The following is a 23254-nucleotide window of genomic DNA, read 5'->3' as shown; positions in this document are numbered from 1 at the left end:
GCGATGTTATTTTGCAAGGCATTCCTCAGGAACGTTCACGGTGCCTGGAAATGGTTAGGAATGCCTGTGTTCATTACATCTGTGATGTTAGACTCTATGATCGTATTTCACCATTATATGCACAGTTATCCAAGCTGCATGCAGAAAAGGGATGAGATTTCAGTTCTCGGTCTTCTCTACTGTCATCTCTCTCCTCTGAGCACTCTTGTCAGACTGAACTGAACACACCTATCTGAACAACATGACTAAAACACATGTTCCCATTAGAGTAAAATCCTTTCTGTCCCACACCACTGTTCAGCTACTTCCTTGAAGTCAGTCTCAGTAGCAGTAACCCGACTCTGGAATACCTTCCTGCATTACATTAGAGAAATGGATAACATCTCCAGCTTCATAAAACAATCAATGACATATGTACTAAAGCAACAATAATGATTACTATCATTACTGTATGCACTTGTTGCACCTGTACACCTTTCTTCACAACCATATCTTCCGCATTTTCCAGTACAGGGTGCAGCCAACTGCAGGTGGTGGCTCATGTCGGTACCAATGACTTGAGTCGCTTTGGATCGGAGCAGATTCTGTCTGGTTTCGGGTGGATAGTGGAAATGATAAAGATTGCCAGTCTTGCTTCCGAGATTAAGGCGGAGCTCACCATCTGCAGCATCGTCGATAGAACCGACTGTGGTCCTTTGGTGCAGAGCCGATTGGAGGGTCTGAATCAGAGTCTCAGGCAGTTCTGTGACCGTGTAGGCTGCAGATTCCTTGACTTGTGCCATCAGGTGGTGGGTTTCCGGATTCCGCTTAATAGGTCAGGAGTCCATTGCACACAAGAGGTGGCTACATGGGTAGTGGGGGCTGTGTGGAAGGGACTGGGCGGTTTTTTAGGTTAGATGGTCTCAGGGAACCACAGATGGGACGTCCGTCTAGAAGTGGGCACGTGAAACAAAGTAAGGTAGTTGTACAAACGATTGGTAATGTAGTTGTAAATTGTCGTAGCTGTGTTGGGAAAGAATCAGAGCTCCAACCCCTAACAGAAAGCCCTGAAGCTCAAATAGTTGTAGGTACAGAGAGCTGGCTACAGCCAGAAATAAGTTCAGCCAAAATTTTTTCAAACGATCTAACAGTGTTCAGAAAGGATAGATTAAATACAGTTGGTGGTGGAGTATTTATTGCTGTCAGAGGTAGTCTGCCTTGTAGTGAGATTGAAGTAGATAGTTCGTATGAAATAGTATGGGTAGAGGTTATACCTGACAATCAGACTAAACTGTTAATTGGATCGTTTTACTGACCCCCAACTCTGAAGATATAGTTGCTGAACAGTTCAAAGAAAACTTTAGTCTCATTTCAAATAAGTACCCCGCTCATACTATTATAGTCAGTGGTGACTTTAATCTACCCTCAATACGCTGGAAAAATTACACGTTTAAAGCCGGCGGCAGGCATAAAACTTAATCTGAAATTGTAATGAATGCTTTCTCTGAAAATTATTTTGAATAATTAATTCATGAGCCCACTCAAGGTTTTTTTTTTGTTTTAGGGCGCAAAACTGCTATGGTCATTAGCGCCCGGTCCGTGACTTAGGAAACAGTAAAAAACCGAAAATGAAAACCAGCAGCAATGGGAACAAAACTCAAAAAATTGGAGAAACTAAAAGCAGAAGGAAGGCTTAAAAATCCACTACAGAAAGGGGTTGGTTGTCCCCAAGAAAAGCTTCAAATGACTGACGTCATTTCACTGGCACTAATAAACTCGAGAACGCGATCGGCCGAGCGCGTGTCATCTGCTAAAATTAGGCGACAGCTGTAGACGGGCGCGTAACGGAGTAAAATAGGGGCACTCAAAAGGTGTCTTACCGTCCACAGATAAGAGCAGTGGGGACAGAGTGGGGGAGGATCGCCGCTTAAAAGATGTCGATGGCTAAAAAGACAGTGCCCTATCCGGAGTCTAGTTAAAATTACCTCCTCCCGACGACGCGTTCGGGAGGAAGAGGTCCAAGCACAAGGAAGAGCTTTCACGCCCCGCAATTTATTATGGGGAAGTGTCGACCAATGTGTGTGCCATAAAAGAACAACATGACGACATAACGCTCCGTAGATCGGCGAAGGGAATCGATTGAATAGCTGACCGAAGAAGAGAGACTGCAGCCTTGGCCGCTATATCGGCCGCCTCATTTCCACAGATACCAACGTGTCCTGGGAGCCAGAGGAACGCCACCGAGACGCCCCCCCAGGTGGAGCACGCGCAGACAGTCCTGAATCTGGTGGACCAGAGGGTGGACAGGGTAAAGAGCTTGGAGACTGAGGAGAGAGCTGAGATAATCTGAACAGATAACATACTGTATCCGCTGATGGCGGCGGATGTAGTGGACAGCCTGGAGAACAGCATAAAGCCCCGCAGTATAAACCGAACACTGGTCGGGAAGCCGAAATTGATTTGGGGTGTCGCCAACAATATAGGCACTCCCTACACCAAATGATGTTTTTGAGCCATCAGTGTAAATAAATGTGGCTTCCTTCATTTGTGCACATAGAGCAGAAAATGCCCGACGATAAACATGTGAAAGGGTACCATCCTTGGGAAACTGACAAAGGTCACGGAGCACGCAGATCCGGGGACGGAGCCAAGGCGGTGCTGTACCCCAAGCTGTCAAGAAGGTTTTAGGAAAGCGGAAGGAAAGAGAATGGAGCAGTTGACGGAAGCGGACTCCCGGTGGTAGTGGGGAGGAAGGGCGGCCTGCATACCCTACATCCAAGGAGGCGTCGAAAAAAAATTTCATGGGCTGGATTAACAGGCATGGAAGACAGATGGCTAGCATAACGACTCAGAAGGACTGCTTGCTGATTGGACAGTGGAGGTTCAGCAGTCTCAGCATAAAGGCTTTCCACAGGGCTGGTGTAAAAAGCTCCAGACACTAAACGTAATCCACGGTGGTGGATAGAGTCGAGACGCCGAAGAATAGACGGCCGAGCAGAGGAGTAGACTATGCTTCCATAGTCCAATTTCGAGCGCACTAAGGCGCGATAGAGGCGGAGAAGGACCACTCGGTCCGCTCCCCAGGAGGTACCATTCAGGACACGGAGGGTGTTGGGGGATCGCAGACACCGAGCCGAAAGATAGGAAACGTGGGAGAACCAGCACAGTTTTCTGTCAAACATAAGACCCAAGAATTTATCGACATCCGAAAACGGAAGGTTGACAGGTCCTAGATGTAAGCAGGGTGGAAGAAACTCCTTACATCGCCAAAAATTAACACAAACGGTCTTACTGGGAGAAAAACAGAAGCCGGTTTCTATGCTCCAAGAGTGGAGCGATCGAGACATCCCTGAAGACGTCGTTCAAGAAGGCTGGTCCGTTGAGAGCTGTAGTAGATCGCAAAATCGTCCACAAAGAGGGAGCCCGAGACGTCAGGAAGGAGACAATCCATAATTGGATTTATGGCAATGGCAGACAGTACAACACTCAGCACGGAGCCCTGGGGTACCCCGTTTTCTTGGGAGAAAGTATGGGAGAGAGTAGTGTTCACCCGCACTCTAAATGTGCGCTCTGCCATAAATTTGCGAAGAAAAAGGGGCAGCCGACCTCGAAAGCCCCAAGAGACCAGTGTGCGGAGGATGACTGTCCTCCAACAGGTATCGTATGCTCTCTCCAGATCAAAAAATATTGCTACTGTTTGGCGTTTCCGGATAAAATTGTTCATGATATAAGTGGAGAGAGCAACAAGATGGTCAACTGCAGAACGATGCTTTCGGAATCGGCATTGGGCAGGTGTTAAAAGACTGCGGGATTCCAGCCACCAAGCTAAACGGTAATTCACCATACGCTCCAAAACCTTACAGACACTACTCGTGAGAGAAATGGGGCGATAGCTAGAGGGGAGATGTTTGTCCTTTCCAGGTTTCGGAACAGGAATGACGATAGCTTCCCGCCATTGTCTGGGAAAAGTACTGTCGGTCCAAATTCGATTATAAAGGCGAAGGAGGTAACGCAGACTATGGGTTGATAAATGCAGCAACATTCGGATGTGGATACCATCCGGACCTGGGGCGGAGGAGCGGGAAGAAGAGAGTGCATGTTGGAGTTCCCGCATGGAGAAAACAGTATTGTAGCTTTCGCGATTTTTGAGAGGAGAAAGCATGAGGTCGCACTTCCGCTGCACGTTTCTTCGGGAGAAACACTGGCGGGTAATTTGAAGAGCTCAAAATCTCAGCAAAGTGCTGACCCAATGAGTTAGAAATTGCGATGGGGTCCACTAATGTATCATGCGCGACAGTGAGCCCAGAGACCGGGGAGAAACTAGGCGCGCCTGAGAACCGTCGAAGCCGACTCCAAACTTCCGAGGAGGGAGTGAAGGTGTTAAATGAGCTAATAAAGAATTTCCAGCTTGCCTTCTTGCTATCGCGGATGACGCGACGGCATCGCGCACGGAACTGCTTATAGCGGATACAGTTGGCCTAAGTAGGATGGTGGCGGAAAACGCAAAGAGCACGTCGCCGCTCACGTATTGCGTCACGGCACGTCTTGTTCCACCAAGGAACTGGGGGGCGCCAGGGCAATTCGGAGGTGCGTGGTATTGAACGTTCCGCAGCTGTAAGAATAACGTCGGTAATATGTGTGACCTCATCATCGACGCTGGGAAAGTGACGGTCATCGAATGTCGCTAGAGACGAAAAAAGTGTCCAATCGGCTTGGGCAAACTTCCAGCGTCGCAGGCGCATAGATGGCAGTTGAGGCTGCAGTCTAAGGACACATGGAAAGTGGTCACTCGAGTGTGTATCATCAAGGGCGAACCATTCAAAGCGCCGAGCTAGCGGAACAGTACCAACCGAAAGGTCCAAATGAGAGAAATTTGTTGTGGAGGCAGACAAAAATGTAGGGACCCCAGTGTTGAGGGAAACTAGATCCACTTGGTGGAAGACGTCTAGCAATAGTGAGCCACGTGGACAAGGATGTGGAGATACCCAAAGCGGGTGGTGGGCATTGAAGTCCCCAATCAGCAAATAGGGGGGTGGAAGCTGACCAAGAAGATGAAGGAGATCAGCTCGTGCTATTGGTGTGGACGATGGAATGTATACAGAGGTATATCCAGAGAGTGAAAGACGAACAGCGACAGCTTGGAAGGAAGTGTTTAAGTGGTTTGGGTGATAATGGAGAGTATCATGGAGAAGAATCATGAGTCCTCCATGGGCTGGAGTGCCTTCAACAGAGGGGAGATCAAATCGGACGGACTGAAAATGGGGGAGAACAAAGCGGTCATGGGGACGCAGCTTTGTTTCCTTAAGACACAAGATGACCGGCGAGTAGGATCGTAAGAGGACCGACAATTCATTCCAATTGGCTCGAATGCCGCGGATATTCCAGTGGATAATGGACATAGGGTGAACAGAAAATAGAGGAATGTGACCAAGGTTGCCGTCAACTGAACGACTGCTCAGAGCTTGCGACCGACAGCATGGAATGGCATTCAGCCGAAGGCAGAAGATCCTGATCCATAGGTTGTTCAGGAGCAGCTCCTGCCACCAGCGATCGGCCGGTTGATCGGCCGCCAGCAGTGCGCCTCGGCAACACAGAAGACGGCCAAGCGCGATTTCCGCCAGGTGGTGCTGTAGATGGGACACGCCTTGGCGGAGGAGGAGATGAAATGGGTTTCTTAGTAGCCTTCTTGGAAATATGATGTTTTGATGAAGGAGGAACCGATGGTTGTGAAGTTGGGGTACGTAAAAAATCTTCACGAGTATGCTCTTTTTTCGAAGTCTTGGTGTCTGACTTTTGGGCTCAAGATTTAGCAGATTTAGCAGAACCCGATGAAGGGTGAGCCATAGAATGGGCAGGCGAAAGTGGTGAGGTTGAACGGGCGATCTTTGCGCTGGCCGATCTGACGACCGTGGCACTAAAGCTGAGGTCGCAAGTCTGCGTGGCCGCCTCCTTTGTTGGCCGAGGAGAAGCAAGGACAGTGCTGTATTTTCCTGTCTGAGGCACGGTGGGCTGTCAACTGGCGAATAATTTTCAAGCAGCAAAGGTCGACACCTTTTCCTTCACTCTGATTTCCTGGATGAGCTTTTCGTCTTTAAAAACGGGGCAATCTCAAGAGGAAGCAGCGTGGTCACCCATACAGTTGATGCAGCGAGGGGATGGAGGTGGACAAGCACCCTCATGGGCATCCTTGCCACACGTAACACATTTGGCCGGATTGGAACAGGACTGTCTGGTGTGATTCAACCGCTGACACCAATAGCAACGCGTAGGGTTTGGGACGTAAGGGCGAACGGAAATCAACTCATAGCCTGCTTTGATTTTCGATGGGAGTTGAACTTTGTCAAATGTCAAGAAGACAGTGCGGGTTGGAATGATGTTCGTGTCAGCCCTTTTCGTAACTCTATGAACAGCCGTTACGCCCTGGTCAGACAGGTAGTGCTGAATTTCTTCGTCAGACAATCCATCAAGGGAGCGTGTATAAACGACTCCACGCGAGGAATTTAAAGTGCGGTGCGCTTCAACCCAGACAGGGAAGGTGTGGAGCAGTGAAGTACGCAGCAATTTTTGTGCCTGGAGGGCACTGACTGTTTCTAACAACAAGGTGCCATTCCGTAATCTGGAACAAGACTTTACAGGACCTGCAATTGCGTCGACACCTTTCTGAATAATGAAAGGGTTGACCGTGGAGAAGTCGTGACCTTCGTCAGACCGAGAAACAAGAAGGAACTGTGGCAACGATGGAAGGACTGTCTGTGGCTGAGACTCATTGAACTTACGCTTGTTAGCAGACATATTAGAAGAAGACGAAACCATTGCGGAAGAATCCCTCACGATTACCGGCGTCTCCGATGGCGTGCTTCTCCCTTGTGGGGGGCCGTCTCTGAGGGCACTCCCGCCTTAGGTGATTGTTCACACCTCCCGACAAACGGACGGAGGGAGCAATCGGCACTTTCGGAAGGTATCAGCTCGGGTAATCACCCCTCCCTGGGCCTGGCCGTTACCAGGGGGTACGTACGTGTCCTACCTGTCTACCCGGGGCGGGGAATTACGCGTTACCCCGTCACTGGCTACGCACAAAAATGCATGGGTCGGCCTTCAGACACGCACAGGGACGAAGAAAGAGAAAGGGAAAGGAAAGAAGAGAGGTCTCAAATGCCGCAGCGGAGAAAAGGGTAAAGAGAAGAGGTAAGGAAAAGAGAAGGACAAAGGAAGGATGAAGACATACAAGCAGAGAAGGCGAAGAATTCGTTACATTTACGAGCGTCCGTCTCCGGACGTAGGCACAAACCATACTCCCAGAGGGGGAGAAAGGGAAGGAAAGAGCTATAGGTGAGGGGAGGGGAGGGCGAAGATGGGGGATGGGGAAGGATGCGGAAAGGGAAGGTATGCAGCCCGGAAAGGAACGAGGGCCACATTAGCTCGGGGTCCTGTGCTCGCTACGCACATATCCACAAAAGAGTTGTGGACCCCCTGGGGGGGCCCACTCCAGGTGTAAATGGTTGCGAAAGCATACTTGACCTTTTAGCACAACAAATAATCCTGGACAAACAGTGAGTATTGTGACTAATACAGGGATTAGCGACAACAAGGCAGCTGCTACTAGGCTGACTACCGTAACACCTACAACCATCAAAAAGAAACGCAAAGTATATCTATTTAAAAAAGCTGATAAAAATGCTCTTAACGCCTTTTTTGAGGCAGTCTTCACTCCTTCCGATCTGATCATGTAAGTGTAGAAAAGTTGTGGTATGTTTTCAAAAAGATAGTATCGACAGAAATTGAGAGAGATCTATACCACATTAATAAGTGATGGTACCGATCCCCCATGGTACACAAAACAGGTCAGATCGTTGTTGCAGAAGCAACGAAAGAAGCATGCCAAATTTAAAAGAACACAAAATCCCCAAGATTGACGAAGTTTTACAGAAGTTCGAAATATGGCGTGTACTTCAATGCGAGATGCTTTTAATAATTTCCACAACGAAATTCTGTCTCGAAATCTGGCAGAAAGACCAAACAGATTCCGGTCGTACATAAAGCACACCAGTGGCCAGACGCAATCAATACCTCCACTGCGCGATAACGGTGAAGTCACTGATGACAGTGCCACTAAAGCAGAGTTATTAAACATGGTTTTCTGAAACTCTTTCACCAAAGATGACGAAGTAAATATTTCTGAATTCCAATCAAGAACAACTGCCAAGATGAGAAACATAGAAGTAGATATTCTCGGTGTAACAAAGCAGCTTAAATCACTTAATAAAGGCAAGACCTCTGGTCCGGATTGTATACCAGTCAGTTTCCTCTCAGAGGAAAATAGCTGATAAAATAGCTCCATATTTAGCAATTATATACAACCACTCACTCACAGAAAGATCCGCACCTAAAGACTGGAAAATTGCTCAAGTCACACCAATACACAAAAAGGGAAGTAGGAGTAATCTGCTGAATTACAGGCCTGTATCACTAATGTCGATTAGCAGTAGGGTTTTGGAACATATACTGTATTTGAACATCATGAAGTACCTTGAAGAAAATGATTTATTGATACATAGTCAGCACAGTTTCAGAACATATCATTCTTGTGAAACACAACTAGCTCTTTATACTTATGAAGTAATAAGTGCTATCGACAGGGGATGTCAAATTGTTTCCATATTTTTAGATTTCCAGAAGGCTTTCGACACTGTTCCTCACAAGCATCTTCTAACCAAACTGCGTGCCTACGGAGTATCGCCTCAGTTGTGCGACTGGATTCGTGATTTCCTGTCAGAAAGGTCACAGTTCGTAGTAATAGACGGAAAGTAATTGAGTAAAACAGAAGTAATATTCGGCGTTCCCCAAGGAAGTGTTATAGGCCCTCTATTGTTCCTGATATATATTAACGACACAGGAGACAATCTGAGTAGCTGTCTTAGACTGTTTGCAGATGATGCTGTCATTTACCATCTTGTGAAGTCATCAGAAGATCAAAACGATTTGCAAAATGATTTAGGTAAGACATCTGTATGGTGCAAAAAGTGGCAATTGACCCTGAATAAGGAAAAGTGTGAAGTTATTCACATGAGTACTAAAAGAAATCAGCTAAATTTTGCTTACGTAGTAAGTCACACAAATCTAAAGGCTGTAAATTCAACTAAATACTTACGGATTACAATTACAAATAACCTAAATTGGAGCGATCACATAGATAATATTGTGGGTAGAGCAAACCAAAGACTGCGATTCATTGGCGGAACACTTAGAAGGTGCAATAGGTCTACTAAAGAGACAGCTTACACCACACTTGTCTGCCCTATTCTGGAGTATTGCTGTGCGGTGTGGGATCCGCGTCAGGTGGGACTGACGGATGACATCGAAAAAGTACAAAGAAGGGCAGCTCATTTTGTATTATCGCGAAATAGGAGACACGGTGTCACAGACATGATACGCGAATTGGAGTGGCAATCATTGAAACAAAGGCGTTTTTCGTTGCGTGGGATCTTCTCATGATCACCAGTTTTCTCCTCTGATTGCGAAAACATTCTGTTGGTACCCACCTACATAGGGAGCAGTAATCATCACGATGAAATAAGAGAAATCAGGGCTTGCACAGAAAAATTTAAGTGCTCATTTTTCCTGTGTGCCGTTCGAGAGTAGAACAGCAGACAGACAGCTTGAAGGTGGTTCACTGAACCCTCTGCCAGGCACTTTATTATAATAGCAGAGTAATCACTTAAATGTAGATGTATTCTTGGATTGTGCAGGCCCCTTAAATTTCCTTTCCTCAGAACTTGCTATGCCAGAAGACATCTATGTTGTACGCCTATAAATTATTTTTTTTGGTATAAGGATGTATGCATGGACAAGGAAAAAATAAGTATGTAAATCCCAGATTTCTCGGTTAAAAATACACTTTCTTCCAGGTGAAAGTACATTTCTTTTCCATGTTAAGTGGCAATATACTTTTCCTTGGAGCTGTAAAACTTGTCAATCCTTTGAATGGTGAAGGTTTTATACACCACATAGAACTTCCCTGCACTTTAGGAAATGAAACCTAGCAAAAAAAGAAACTGACATATTTTGGAAAGACCTTCAATGCGCGGCAACATTTACACTGCATACTTTCATATTACACAAGTATAAACACGAATTCCAGCAAACACAGCATGGCAGCTTCTGAAAAACTGAAATCTAGACTGTGACACTTTTGTTGGCCTATCATAGCTGATTGTCAAAATGATTTTGCTGTCCCCCCCTCTCCCTCCCAAGGGTGTGATTATGCAGAATCCTAATAGCACCATCTTAAATTGCAGTAGCTGAATATTTCTGACAAGCACAATTATAAATTTCATGGGTTACCTCACTGAATACATGTTCTGTCGAGCACTTCGAGTTTTCCATAGAAAACCAATTACAAGTAAAACTGCATAAGAACTCATTTCGGATCCACCCCCACCCATTATGGCATAATTTGTAGTCTATGAAGGAACTATGGAAAACTAATCTTGAAGCTTGGTCTTCTTAAGTGTGTGTGTGATCCTTTTGAAACAAATCAAACACAATGGTGCAGAAAAATTTTAAACAATGGCATAAATTTCTTGTCTTATGGGTCCAAAATTTTTCTAAGTGGCCAGTCCTCAAAGTTCTAAGTGTTGAATGAGAGTCAAACGTTCCACGATTTAAGAAATTCATCGCACATTCTCACAAACTTAACATAATTCATCTGGTGTAAAAGGACATTTACTTTGAACATAATGCTTCTCAAACCACCATTACAATATTTTCCTGCGTCCTGTTAGAAATGTACAGTTGTGGCAAGATGCTCATTGAAATGAAGCCCACAAGACAGATGTATCAAAAGCAGTTTCTTGTTTTGAAGTACTGCATAGCCATAGACAAATTTGGTTATTGGCAGGCACTTGTGTGTCTATTGTGTTTTGTTACTGTAGATGGCACATGTTCTTTACAACTTTAGCTTTATTTAGGAGTTTCTCTCTTGTTTGTGGGTTACTGATGCATTATTATTCTGCAGTAGAGAACTAAAGTAAAATTCCTTGCAAGATTATCGGTTCTTATCAGTCAAAATTACAAACTGTTAAGTGAAAACTAGAACAGTGAAAAATTTCCAGGATTCTGAAAAATAACAGGAATACCAAAAAATTCCCAGGTTCTTTCCAGGGCTTATGCACCCTGTATATTTGCCACTACCATTATTGATGTCATTTATTATTATTATTATTATTATTTAGTGCCAGCAGCAGCAACAGTAGTACAAATACTGCCAATATCAACTTTATTAGTATATAGTCTGTATTATTTACTCACAATGTCTAATTTTAATACTATTTATGATATTAAAATTGTTATTTCTTAGGGACCTACAATGTAAAAAAGGTATGAGAAGGCCTCATGGTCCAAATCACACCAGGTTAAATAAATAAATATAATTGGATAGTTGCACTGGAAACCTTTTTGTCAATCCTCAAGACAGAAAGTGTCACAAGCAAGGGTGGCCAGCTGCCCCTTCATCAAACAAATTCACATCATGCCCTACCCTGCAAGAGAGACAGAGGTACCATCTCAGTATCCCTTTTTTTGGTGTGTGTGTGTGTGGGGGGGGGGGCAGAATATGTAATGCATACAGAGTTGTCATGAGTGTACAAAACACATTTATCAGGAAATATTCACCACAAAACTGGCATGAGACTCCCAACTCCACATACTGAATGACAAACAGAGGGAGTGGTTTGAAGTAAACTGCAGCCCTCATGTCACTAGCTGGTGATTAACCTATTAACCAAACTAGGTAAAGCACGGAATGTAGAAAATTCTTGCCCCCTCCCATTTCAGAATTTAAGAGTATCAACTTGTGATAGTACGAGTTTTTCCATCATTTGACATTTTTTGTTATTTATTTGGTACTAGAACTCTATGGTCTACCACCTATATATGACAGATCAGCTGTTCCACTAACACGCCACAAATACACAGTTTTACTGTCAATAACACCACCACATGCAAACACAACCAAAGCATAGACTGTTGTTTAAATGAACAATAATAATTTGAATAACAACAGCTCTGGTTATGCACTATACTCTCTAAAGTACTTAATACAGTAAAATGGAAACTACGAGAAAAGAAATTTTTGGAGTAACAATGCAAAAAAGTTTTGCACCACCGAGACCTACGAACTCATTTTTCTTTAAATTCAAGCGGAACAAGGAATGGAAGAATAAGCTTCATGTAAGTGAAATAAAAAATTTACTACGATATTAAAAAAACAACCAAATTGAAGGCAGTCTGATAGAAAGTGCACGTATGTGAAATTACTGCTGCTGTAAGATAACATCCAATCAAGTGCTGCTTCACCTGGGATACAAAACATGCTCTGATCCTCCTCGGCATTCCATCCCCTCGACAGCCAAGATGTCACTCCTCGAGTCTGTCCCATTCTTTGAGAGTGGTCCTCACGAGATCACCCAGTGATCGAGGAGGGTGCCTGTGATGGTGCAGGTCCTATGCACACTCGATCACGTCCGTGTCTGCTTTTACCGAGGGTCATTTCGTTTATGGATTTCCGCTGAAAGAAACTCTTCAATATGACCAAACCACCTCCCTGCCAAAGCTGTGTGCCCGAGACTCTTTCGGTCCCAGCTCCTCCTGCTCTCTCTACGATTTTCAGGCTTCGGACAAATTCTGCATTCGTCAGTGATGACAACTCGATGCCACTAATCCGTATTCCATTGCAGGTGTCCACTCTGCCGCCTCCTCTGTGCACCACATAGTGGCGAGGTGTCTGTACTATATTTGTCGTGGACACCTGGGCCCCAATTTGATCGTGAAGAGACAGTAGCACACACACTGCGTCAATACAGCCCACCCAGCTGCCTTCCAAAAGGAAGCACACAGCTCTGTTTCTTTTCCTCATCGTACTTTCAATGTTTTGTGGATCACGATAGCAACTGAATGTTCAAGTGACATCACCGTGGAGTACGCCAATTCACTGGGGCAACATACCGTGATACCTTCCTTCAGGCAGGCAGGCATATGTTAGAGTCGCAGGCATCACACCGTGGCACCCTGCAGTGGTTCGTGAAAGTGGGGCCTTGTTTGCGAGCAATCAATGAAAAAAATTTCAAAATTTTCTGTGGCGCTCTAGAGCCACAAAAATATTAGTTATGCAGGTTGGCAGCATAGCATGGTGGTTACGATACGTTCCTGGTGTGCAGAAGATTGTGGATCTGGTCCAGTTGAGTGCTATGAAATATTTTATTTTTAAATCATTATTTAGGAGACTTTTGATCATTTTATTTATTTCTGATCCTTTGCTGCACTCTTTTCATCTTCATGTTTACATTATTTACTCTCATTTTTTCTTCCTATCATTCATTTTTTTTCATTTGGAATCTTTGTGCATGTGATAATAACTGATTTTATTTGTCTGCCATAATATATGAATGTTTGAAACTGCTGATCTAACTGTTTAAAACAGACAATGAAATACTCTAGTTATATTGCCTGTGAAACGGTGTAAAAAGTGTATTTTTCATTAGAAATGTACTTTTTTTGATGGTAATCAAAATATTTAGAACAAATTCTTGCTATACTATGGGCAAATTAACACAAATGAAGATTTAAACAAACGAAGAGACAAGAAATAAAATGAAAATCAACCAAAATCATGAGTGGAAGTAACAAATTCAGTAACATGGACAAACCATAAGATAAAAAAAAATGGAAGGAACTGAATCTAACTTAACACATGAAAATAATCGAAGTCAGGAAAAAAAAAAAGATAGGAAGAAAAAAATGAGAGAAAATAAAGAAGTGATATGATGATTAAAATTAATTGACAAAGTATTGGAAATGGAAGAAATTACATTAAAAACCAATTAACTGAAGAAAAATATGGATTAAATTTATTTTGTCAAAAATTTAAAAATAAAGACTTGCAAAGCCCCTTAAAGTATTTGGACCCATAACTTTTTGCATGTACCTTAACCACTCTGCATAATACTACTGTTTTTAAGGCTCTCGATCATCACATGAAATTCTGAATTTTTTTTTTTTTCAATGGTTACCCACAAATAAGGCACATACTGATGAATGGCTGCAGATGGGATACCTGGAACCCTAACCTACATCACATTTAGATGGTTTCAAAAAGATGAACCCACCTCTGGGGCCCTTTATTTGGAAGTGGTATTCCAAGTCTATCTCAGGCTCTGAGGCTGTAGAGTCTGTGCTCTCCTCACAGGTCCGTTTTTAGTGCTGACAGAAAACATGATATGACCTGATGAAATCCAACAGCTAAGCAGATAATTTTTCTATTATCCTCATGATGAACAATCATAGTGATTCATTACCTCTGCCTGCAGCTGGGCAGCAATCTCCTGCAGTCCCATGTTGTTTGGGCAATATTCCTTTATCTCAAACTCTGCCCCACCAGACTCCGATAATGCAGCATTCTCACAATAGACATAAACTGACCTGTAAAGAGCATGTTCAGTTTTTATATTTGAATAAATGTGTGGGATGAGGAATAATCAGATTATATGTCCATTTAAAAAAGTTATCAGCATCAAAATTAGGGAAGAAAATATAAAGGAGAGAGGTGTATAGTGCAAATGCATCACATATTTAATGCAAATAGCTATGCGTCAAATTACAAGTCTGCTCACAGTTCACACAATAATCTAAAAACATCATAAGAATTTTATTCACATTCACGGGTGAAAAATGACAATAGGGAATTCTCAAGAGCTATCATATGCTTAGAAGTTATATCAGTTTTACACAAATTTCATATACATTATCAGAAACTTAACTAAAAATTTTGCCATGGATTGAAATTTGACAGAATATGTAAGAAACAAGTTTTCTTATCAAATTAAATTATTTGTGGATAAGTTCTCACCTCTTGCCATCAACAGGATGCGAGACGACAACATCGCCGAGCCTGACATGCCTCCTGTAGTCCGTGTAGTGAGGCACTCCACCTCCGACACCGACCAAAAACACATGGTCCACTTTCTGGAAAGTCCCTGGAAACACAAAAATTAAATATTACAATATTTCCCAGAGCTAGCAATTACAATACCCAGAACTACCCACTGCATATCATCATATTAAAAACATAGAGACATGACAGTTTTTGTTTTAAATATCGAACAGTAGAAAATCCAGGTTGAAATATCAACTATTACGAAAAGGACAGATAGCTACAAACCATACAGATGACACGTTGAGCTGCAGACACACAATGAAAAGACTGTTACACACTAACACACACACACACACACACACACACACACACACACACACACACACACAAATTCCCCATATGCAAGTATACACACACACACACACACACACACACACACACACACACACACATTCCCCATATGCAAGTAACCTCACACAACATGTCCGCTATCTCTGACTGCTCCAATAAGAATACAACTGAAGCATGTCGAACAGGAGCACCAATCCGGAGTGGGACAGAGAAGGGGAGAGGGATAACAGTATAGGCGGGTGAAGAGGAATCAGTGCTACCTGACAGTGTGTGAACGGACTAGAGGTAGCGGAGAAGGTTACCACGCACAGCGTCAAGAGGCTGTGGGGGGAAAAAGGAAGGGGGTCGAACAAGGAGAAGAGAAAAAGACCATTGGGTGCATTGGCAGAGAGCACAATAAGGGTGAGGGGATGTAAACTGGAAGGAGATGATAGGACAAAGAGGGCAGAAGCTCTTGTGTGGAAGGTGTGGGAACAGTAGGCAACAGTAGGTTGATGTCGGGAGGATTTTGAGAGCTGAGAATGTGTTTTAGGGAGAACTCCCATATGCACAGCTCAGAAAAGCTGATGGTGGAGGGGTGGATCCAAATCGTCAAGGCTGTGAAGCAGTAAGCAGTTGGGTTTTTTTTTTTTTTTTTTGGGTGGGGGCGGTGGTTAGGGCGCTCAACTACTGAGGAACCACAGGGTGGCCTGCTCTGCTCTTGGCCACGGGTGAGCTGCGGCCATTCATATCTGACGGCTGGTTCATAGTCATACCAATATAAAAAGCTGACTAATGATTGCAGCAGAGCCGGTATACAACACGGCTGCTTCACAGATGGCTCTGCCTGCAATGGAGTAGGATATGCCTGTGACAGAACTGGAATAGGAAGTGCTCAGTGGGTGAATTAGGCAGGTCTTGCACCTGGGTATTCTACAGGGATATGATCCCTATGACAAGGGGGTGGAATTGGTAGGAGCACAGGGATGGACAAGGATGTTGTGGAGGTTCGGTGAGTGACAGAACACCAATTTGGCAGGCATGGGAAGAATCTTGGGTAGGATTTATCTAATTTCAGGGCTTGACAATACATAATGAAAGCCCCGACGAAGGATGTAGTTCAGTTTTCCCAGTTCGGGGAGGCGTTGGGTGACGAATGGAGCATTCCTTTGTAGCTGGTTCTTCAGGGTGTCTGCTTGTGTCTGTATGTGTGTGTGTGTGTGTGTGTGTGTGTGTGTGTGTGTGTGTGGGGGGGGGGGGGGGGGACGCGCGCGAGTGTATACCTGTCCTTTTTTCCCCCCCTAAGGTAAGTCTTTCTGCTCTCGGGATTGGAATGACTCCATACCCTCTCCCTTAAAACCCACATCCTTTCGTCTTTTCCTCTCCTTCCCTCTTTCCTGATGAAGCAACCGTTGGTTGCGAAAGCTTGAATTTTGTGTGTATCGACATGCCAGCGCTTTCGTTTGGTAAGTCACATCATCTTTGTATAATGTTTACTCATTAATAAAACAGTTTGTAATTCTCATTGATCAGAAAGTGCAAAAAATAAAATTTTCTCAAGGAACTTAGAAAAAGGGTGTACGAATGGGGTGGGATCATCTCATATTCAGGTAAATACAGTGTATACGACAAAGAGTAAATAATAAAGAACTGAATCATAAGGTGCACCATGTGTTACTGTTTTGCACGTGGGGTAACAATTTTTTCAATTTTTGGAAGTTGCTTACATTTACTGAGGTATTTAACTACAAATGGTATAGATCACCAACTGATCTCATAGGTCTTCAGATTTTTCCCCTGAAACATATCTTACAGTTTTATACAGCAGAACAGACTGATGTATAGACCAAAGTAGTGTGAAAATTTAATGCGTCATTGTAATTTAAATTAAGTAGCACTGCATCTCATTTGTGCCACAAGCAGCGGCATTCAAAAACTTACCCAGCATCCTGGTTGTTGTGTTTCCCGCAGCAGTAATGGCCTCCCGTGTGTGGCCGACAGTTGGCAACTTTGTGCATACGATACGGTGTGCTCCAATGTTGCCCAATGTGTAGACATTTGATTCTCCTGAAATACAAGAACTTTCAGCAATCTGCACCAACTTGGAACATCAGAGAATTGGTATGGGATACAATACATTTGTGGTATAAAAAAGAATTCAATTAAATAGTTACTTATTTTGGATAACAATATTTAAGAAGTGGCATGTATGTGGTCACGACTATGATTGGAATGTGTACTCTCCATACACTACTTTCATTATACAGTGCCTCCCATTTCAACATAAATAGCAGAATCAGCTGTCAGCTAACTGGGTCAGCTACCAAAATAAATTCTATTCCATCAACAAGTTACACAATACTGCATGAGGACAGATGACAAAATGAAGAATCTTTCTTTCATTAGATGTTAGTTCCTTTTTTTTTTTATGTATTGTAAACTGCTTGTACAATTCAAATATCTCTCTCACAATATTGCAACCACATAAAATAATCGGTGTGGAGGTAATCTCCTCCTCCTCCCAATATCTCTCTTTTCTGTTACAAGTATAAAATGAAACTTACACAAAATTTTCTTGTAAAAACAATCTGAAAACTGACACGGCATAAAATAACAAATCTGAAGTCAGCACTGTATTATCTTCAAAAGAAGACAATGAGGTGTAATCATCTGAGCTTTGTTTTTTTCCCCAGACATAAAATTCACATACATAATTTCACATTAATAAATAAAGTGCACCAACAATGCATTATGCAGACACTTGGATACTAGATTGCATGTGTAAACAAAGACACAATAATCCCTGTCTTTCCAAAGAGGAACAAATGAGATTTTTTAATAGTTTGAAATCTGACTACATTTCCACCACTATGGTTTAGGTAAATCCACAGACACAGTCTGTTCAAAATGTTCTGAGGCAGATTATATTCTTGTGTATAAGTGATGCCAGCACAGTCACTATAGTGGCACCTGGAACTAACAACTGTAAACAACAGATGTGCCAAGTTTCAAATAATTTCGAGATATGGCAGAGCAAATAGCATAAAAAATGGCTGCTGTATAAGGCATCTTTACGAGCAACCTGCTGTAACTGAATTTAGGGTTGACAAGACTTCTGGTTATCAATACAAACCTACCACAAAATGACAGAAGTGCAGAATGGGTCTCTGACAGCTTGCCAGGAATGAAAATGGTGCTAATGACAAAAGGGAAGGCAAGACTCGACACTTTCTTCGAAGCTCACAGCATTACTGCACCTTCAGTCCAGGTGAACCATCAGATACTTGGTCTCCATTTTGTTATTTTGTGATAGGTTTGTACAGGCAGCACCAAATCTCATCCTGTGTGAATTAAATTATAGCGTAATGCTTATAATGAGTAACTTCCTTCTCCATCTGTTGGACTTCTTTGAAACTTTGCACATTGACTGTTTACAGTTATTAGTTCAAGCTGCAACTGCAGTTACCTCACTAACATGTGAGGAATAAAAAACAGTCTCAGAACTTCTTGGGCAAACAGTGTACATATACAGGGAGAATTTTACATATAGCACACATGCAAGAGTGTACAATAGGGAAAGAGAATGGAAATAAATTACATGGATGAGCCATCAACATCTACGATGATTAGGGTAGTGTGTTGACTTAGTTGTACAGGGATGGAGGAGGGGGCGGGGGGGGGGGGGGGGCAGGGGGAGAGCGCGAGAGAGAGAGAGAGAGAGAGAGAGAGAGAGAGAGAGAGAGAGAGAGAGAGAGAGGAGGGTCTGGGCAACAAATATGTATACAGAACACATACATATGTACATAGAACACACACAATTCCCCCATAGAGTACCATAGGGAGGTTGACTATCACATAACAGCACACCCGTACACTATCCCCACATCAACAACACACACACACACACACACACACACGCGTAGTTTCATTTTTAGGCATCACTTAACATGAAATATTTAACTATGTAATATTGATCTCTCATTTTAATTTGGTAATTTGAGTGCTATCTGCAGTGCAAAAACCACTTCTGATTCAGTGTATTTACATACAAGCCTACTGTGACTACCGTTCACTGCAAAGCAATTGAAGTGTTCTGCAGCAAAGCAGTGATGGCCTACTTACGTTTTCATCCAATACACATCCTTGCACCCTACACATGGATAGCTCCAAATATTTTCTCTGTCTTTCATCTCAAGTGCAAGTACAAAATGGTATCAGTAAGAAGGAACATGAACCTCCTACCTTAAGGCAGAGCAGTATTCAGCCCTAAGGTCAGTTCGGTCACTACTCTTACTCAGTAGGCACAGAGCTATTCGAGTTCATTTGCAGAGGTAGTTATCAGAGTCTCCAACAGTTTAACAAGGTCTCTGATGTTTGGTGCAACCTGTTATTTTTCCATGAATATAATATCTTTCTAAAGGAGAAAGGAGCAATACATGGCAAAAAAAGTCTTAAATTGGACTGAATTTTGGATTTGTAAGCTGACACTATTGCTTAAGTCACTGACCCACACATTAGTACCTCATACAAATGGGGGCTGGAAAGTGGAGGGAGTCAAGAAATTCACAAATATTTAATGCGTGTACCATATTTTTTTCCAAAAGCTACTTTGTAGTTTCTAGATTTCTCAGTTTTATGCTCTCATATGGTGAGGCATGGAAGCAGTTCCTTGAAAGTCATACCCCCTCCCCTTTTCGGTACTTATTCATTTGAGTCACCAGTATTTTGTTGTAATAGTTAATCCTTATGAATAAAAATGATGCAAACCAGCTGATGTGTTTCCTCCAATGAGTTTTGTTAATAGTAATTTTTTCTTGCCAATTTGTGAAAGCTTGGAAACTTACAAGCCCTTAATGACTCAGGAAGAAACATGAACCTCTTCCTTCAGCCTCAACTGAAGACGAGCCTGGAAAGGCTTGAAAACTAGTTTATGGAAATAAACAAATACTTCAAAGGTGACTGGTTGGAGTTATCTGCACTTTTATTAAAGATACAAATGACTTTCCATTTACAGTGCACCCTAGACACAGTGATGTGTAGAAAGCCTAACACCAGCATAAGAACGCAGGCAGTTTATGTCTTACAATATCCTGTTCTCGACTGACATGCTGACGGTCAATACGAGGTGTGACTTATTGCACACGTCACAGAGAGGAGCTCTCCTACGACAGCTGTTTCTAATTCAATTGCACAGGCATTTTAAAACTGGGAGTGAAGATCACAAACAATTTAACTAATCACAAGCACACTGTCTTTCAGGAACAGAAATCTGTAATATTCTGAAAGGTAAATGGTAGAAAACAATTTTAGACCAGTTTCCTTCAACTTCATACTGATAACATTAGTATCACACAACATGTGGTACAAAAGTTTAAGGTAAGGTGCCAGGTGTCTCTATATCTACACACATACTGTGAAAGCACTGCGAAGTGCACTGCAGAATATACTTAGCACAGTGTCTGCCATTGGAGTTGGTTGATCCCTCTGTGACACTTTCATGCTTACTAAATGAACCTGTAGCAGAACACACTGTGTTCTTTAGATATTCTCTCTTCTATTTCATCTATTTCACTCCCATACTGATGAGCATTATTCCAGTACTGGTCGAACTAGAGTTTTGTATGCTAACCCCTTTGTTGACGGACTAAATTTCCTGAGGCTTCTTCCAATGAATCTAAGCCTGGCATCTGCCTTACTCGGATTAATGTTATGTGGCCCCTCCATTTCAAACTGCTCCTTATGCATATTCCTAGACATTTTATGGAAGTAACTTATCAATGACTGTTCTGCAATTTTGTAATCGTACAATAACGGGTCTGTCTATGTACCTGCAATATGTTACATTGGTTTATGTTGAGGGTCAATTGCCACTTGCTGCACCAAGTGTCGATCCTCTGCAGATCTTCCTGCATTTTGCTACAATTTTCTAGTGCCACAACGCCTCTGTATACAACAGCATCATCTGTGAAAAGCCTCACGGAACTTCCGATGTTGTCTACTGTGTCATTTATACACAAAGTGGTCAGAAACAATCTAAAAAGCTTGCAAGGGTATTGAATGGCAGGTTGTGCAGAGAAATAGTTGTTAAGAAAAAAATTTGGTATGTTGTGCTACTTCCAAATTGATTAGCACGGAAGTTAGATGATCAGGCCATTACACACACACAAATTCAAGAGGCTCGCCAGATGTAGTTTGCTTCAGTTTTTCTCACAGCATAAATGATAGTACACAAAACTGCTCAGCCTTTGACTGGGGTTCGATTCCCACTACTGCCCCATGTCCAATTTATGTCACACTCTTGTTCAGTTCAGAATGACATGCTGTGTTCTGTTTGCTACAAACTTTTTAGTTCAGTTACTCAGTTGGCCTGATATTCTGTACAATCTCTATTTCATTCGTTAGGTGGCATAGTGGAAATGTATTATAAAGAACAGCATGATGTGAAAGCTTATCAATGTTTTCAGTCTCACCTGAAGTATACAGTACATAGTTAACTTTACTCGTTTCATTATTTGAACAACTGTTTCGCCTTTTCTCGATTGCATAGAGGCCTTAATGTCTCCTTGCAAATGAAATGATTCAAATAAATAAAATTATTGGTGGCCATTTAACAACAGAATCCACAATGTATTGGTAAATATGATATATATGTCTACAATTGTTCAGTACAGTTAAAATACATCACAGGGAACTCCTTTCAAAAACATATCCAGATTATTTTGCATGTAAACAAATCATTCTCTTTTTATCAACTTGCCCTTCTACACTCCAACTTATACATTACCATTTATTTTCATGCTTCCACGGGGACACACAATACGACAAATCAATGAATTAGAAATGAATGGCACATGGATCGGGTCACGTTTCCAGCAAACAGCAGGCTAATTTATTTATTTGGGAATTTCTGTTCTTTGAGTGAATCGGCGAAAAAAATCTCACCAGATACAACATTTCAGGAATGAGTTCACCTTTTGGTAAAATGACTAGTAGTACAGGTGGGTACCCAATATGTGTTGGTGTGAGCAATAATTACAAGGTCATGCTGAAATGTAATGCCTCCGAATTTTTTATGTGAGAACTCTTAAAGCTTTTTAAATAAAACAAATATTATAAACATTCTACATCTTTGTTATTCACATCTAGATATTTGTAGGCCTCTGCTGTCGGAAGGCTCCAAATTGTACTATGTAATATGATAGTGTTTAATGTAATTGTTGGTGGATGAGAAACAGCATGCTGTAATTTGAGTTTCTAACTGCAGAAGAGTTTGCCCACACACGGAACACCCTCTCCTTCAGCATGACACAGCTAGACTACACTGTCATCAATCATCCTCCATACAGTCCCGATTTAGCCCTATCAAATTTTCATCTGTTTCCAAAACTTAAAGAACACCGAGGGCTTCATTTGGATAGCAATGAAACAGTGCAAGCAGAGGTGAGGTGAGGTTGCAGCTCTGTCACCAAAGTCAAACATTCTACAGTAACGATATTAACAAATTGGTTTCTCATTGGAAGAAATGTGTGTCACCACATCCTATGCTGAGAAATAAATGTGTAGACATGAAGAATAAAGTTGTAGAATGTGACTGTGTGACAGTATTGGCTGCAGATTTCTATACCTGTGTTATTGTGTGGGGATTTACAGGACTCCCTTTGATAGAGAAATCAGCTACTAAGGTAGCAAAGTACTTGAGGAGTGCACATGGTTTTTTAGACTAGGTTCATCAGAGGTACTCTGATGAACACTCGCCAGTCAATACACACCGAGGGAAGTCAGACCGTATTCAGAGTAAAGACTCTTCGACAGTCAAAATTTTATCAGTAAACTGTCCAAGTATTCGTAACAAAGCTCCCAAATTTACTGCCCTCCACGAAAACTCTCATGCTCAAATTGCTCTTGGAACTTAAAGTTGGTTGAAACCCAAAGTGGAAAGCTCTGATATTTAGTGAGCTGTGGAATGTATGCTGGAAATACTGATTAGAGGCCGTAGGAGGGGAAATGTTCATTGCA

The 23254-nt window shown here is 42.5% G+C and overlaps 1 protein-coding gene across 4 annotated transcripts in view; it reads right to left on the bottom strand.

Annotated features, from left to right (window-relative positions):
• Positions 1 to 23254, bottom strand: part of LOC126109562 (uncharacterized) — a 119570-nt gene that overhangs the window by 37994 nt on the left and 58322 nt on the right. For all 4 annotated transcript variants that reach the window (XM_049914582.1, XM_049914584.1, XM_049914583.1 and 1 more), the window contains 3 exons: positions 17180 to 17305; positions 14882 to 15008; positions 14331 to 14454 (listed from right to left, as the gene is read on the bottom strand). In XM_049914582.1, coding sequence (XP_049770539.1) covers positions 14331 to 14454; positions 14882 to 15008; positions 17180 to 17305 — 377 coding nt within the window. The remainder of the gene's footprint in view (positions 1 to 14330; positions 14455 to 14881; positions 15009 to 17179; positions 17306 to 23254) is intronic.

Source organism: Schistocerca cancellata, chromosome 12 (genome assembly GCF_023864275.1).
Source record: "Schistocerca cancellata isolate TAMUIC-IGC-003103 chromosome 12, iqSchCanc2.1, whole genome shotgun sequence".
Taxonomy (NCBI): domain Eukaryota; kingdom Metazoa; phylum Arthropoda; class Insecta; order Orthoptera; family Acrididae; genus Schistocerca; species Schistocerca cancellata.
Note: the sequence above shows the minus strand (reverse complement) of the source record. Positions and strands in the feature narration are given on the sequence as shown.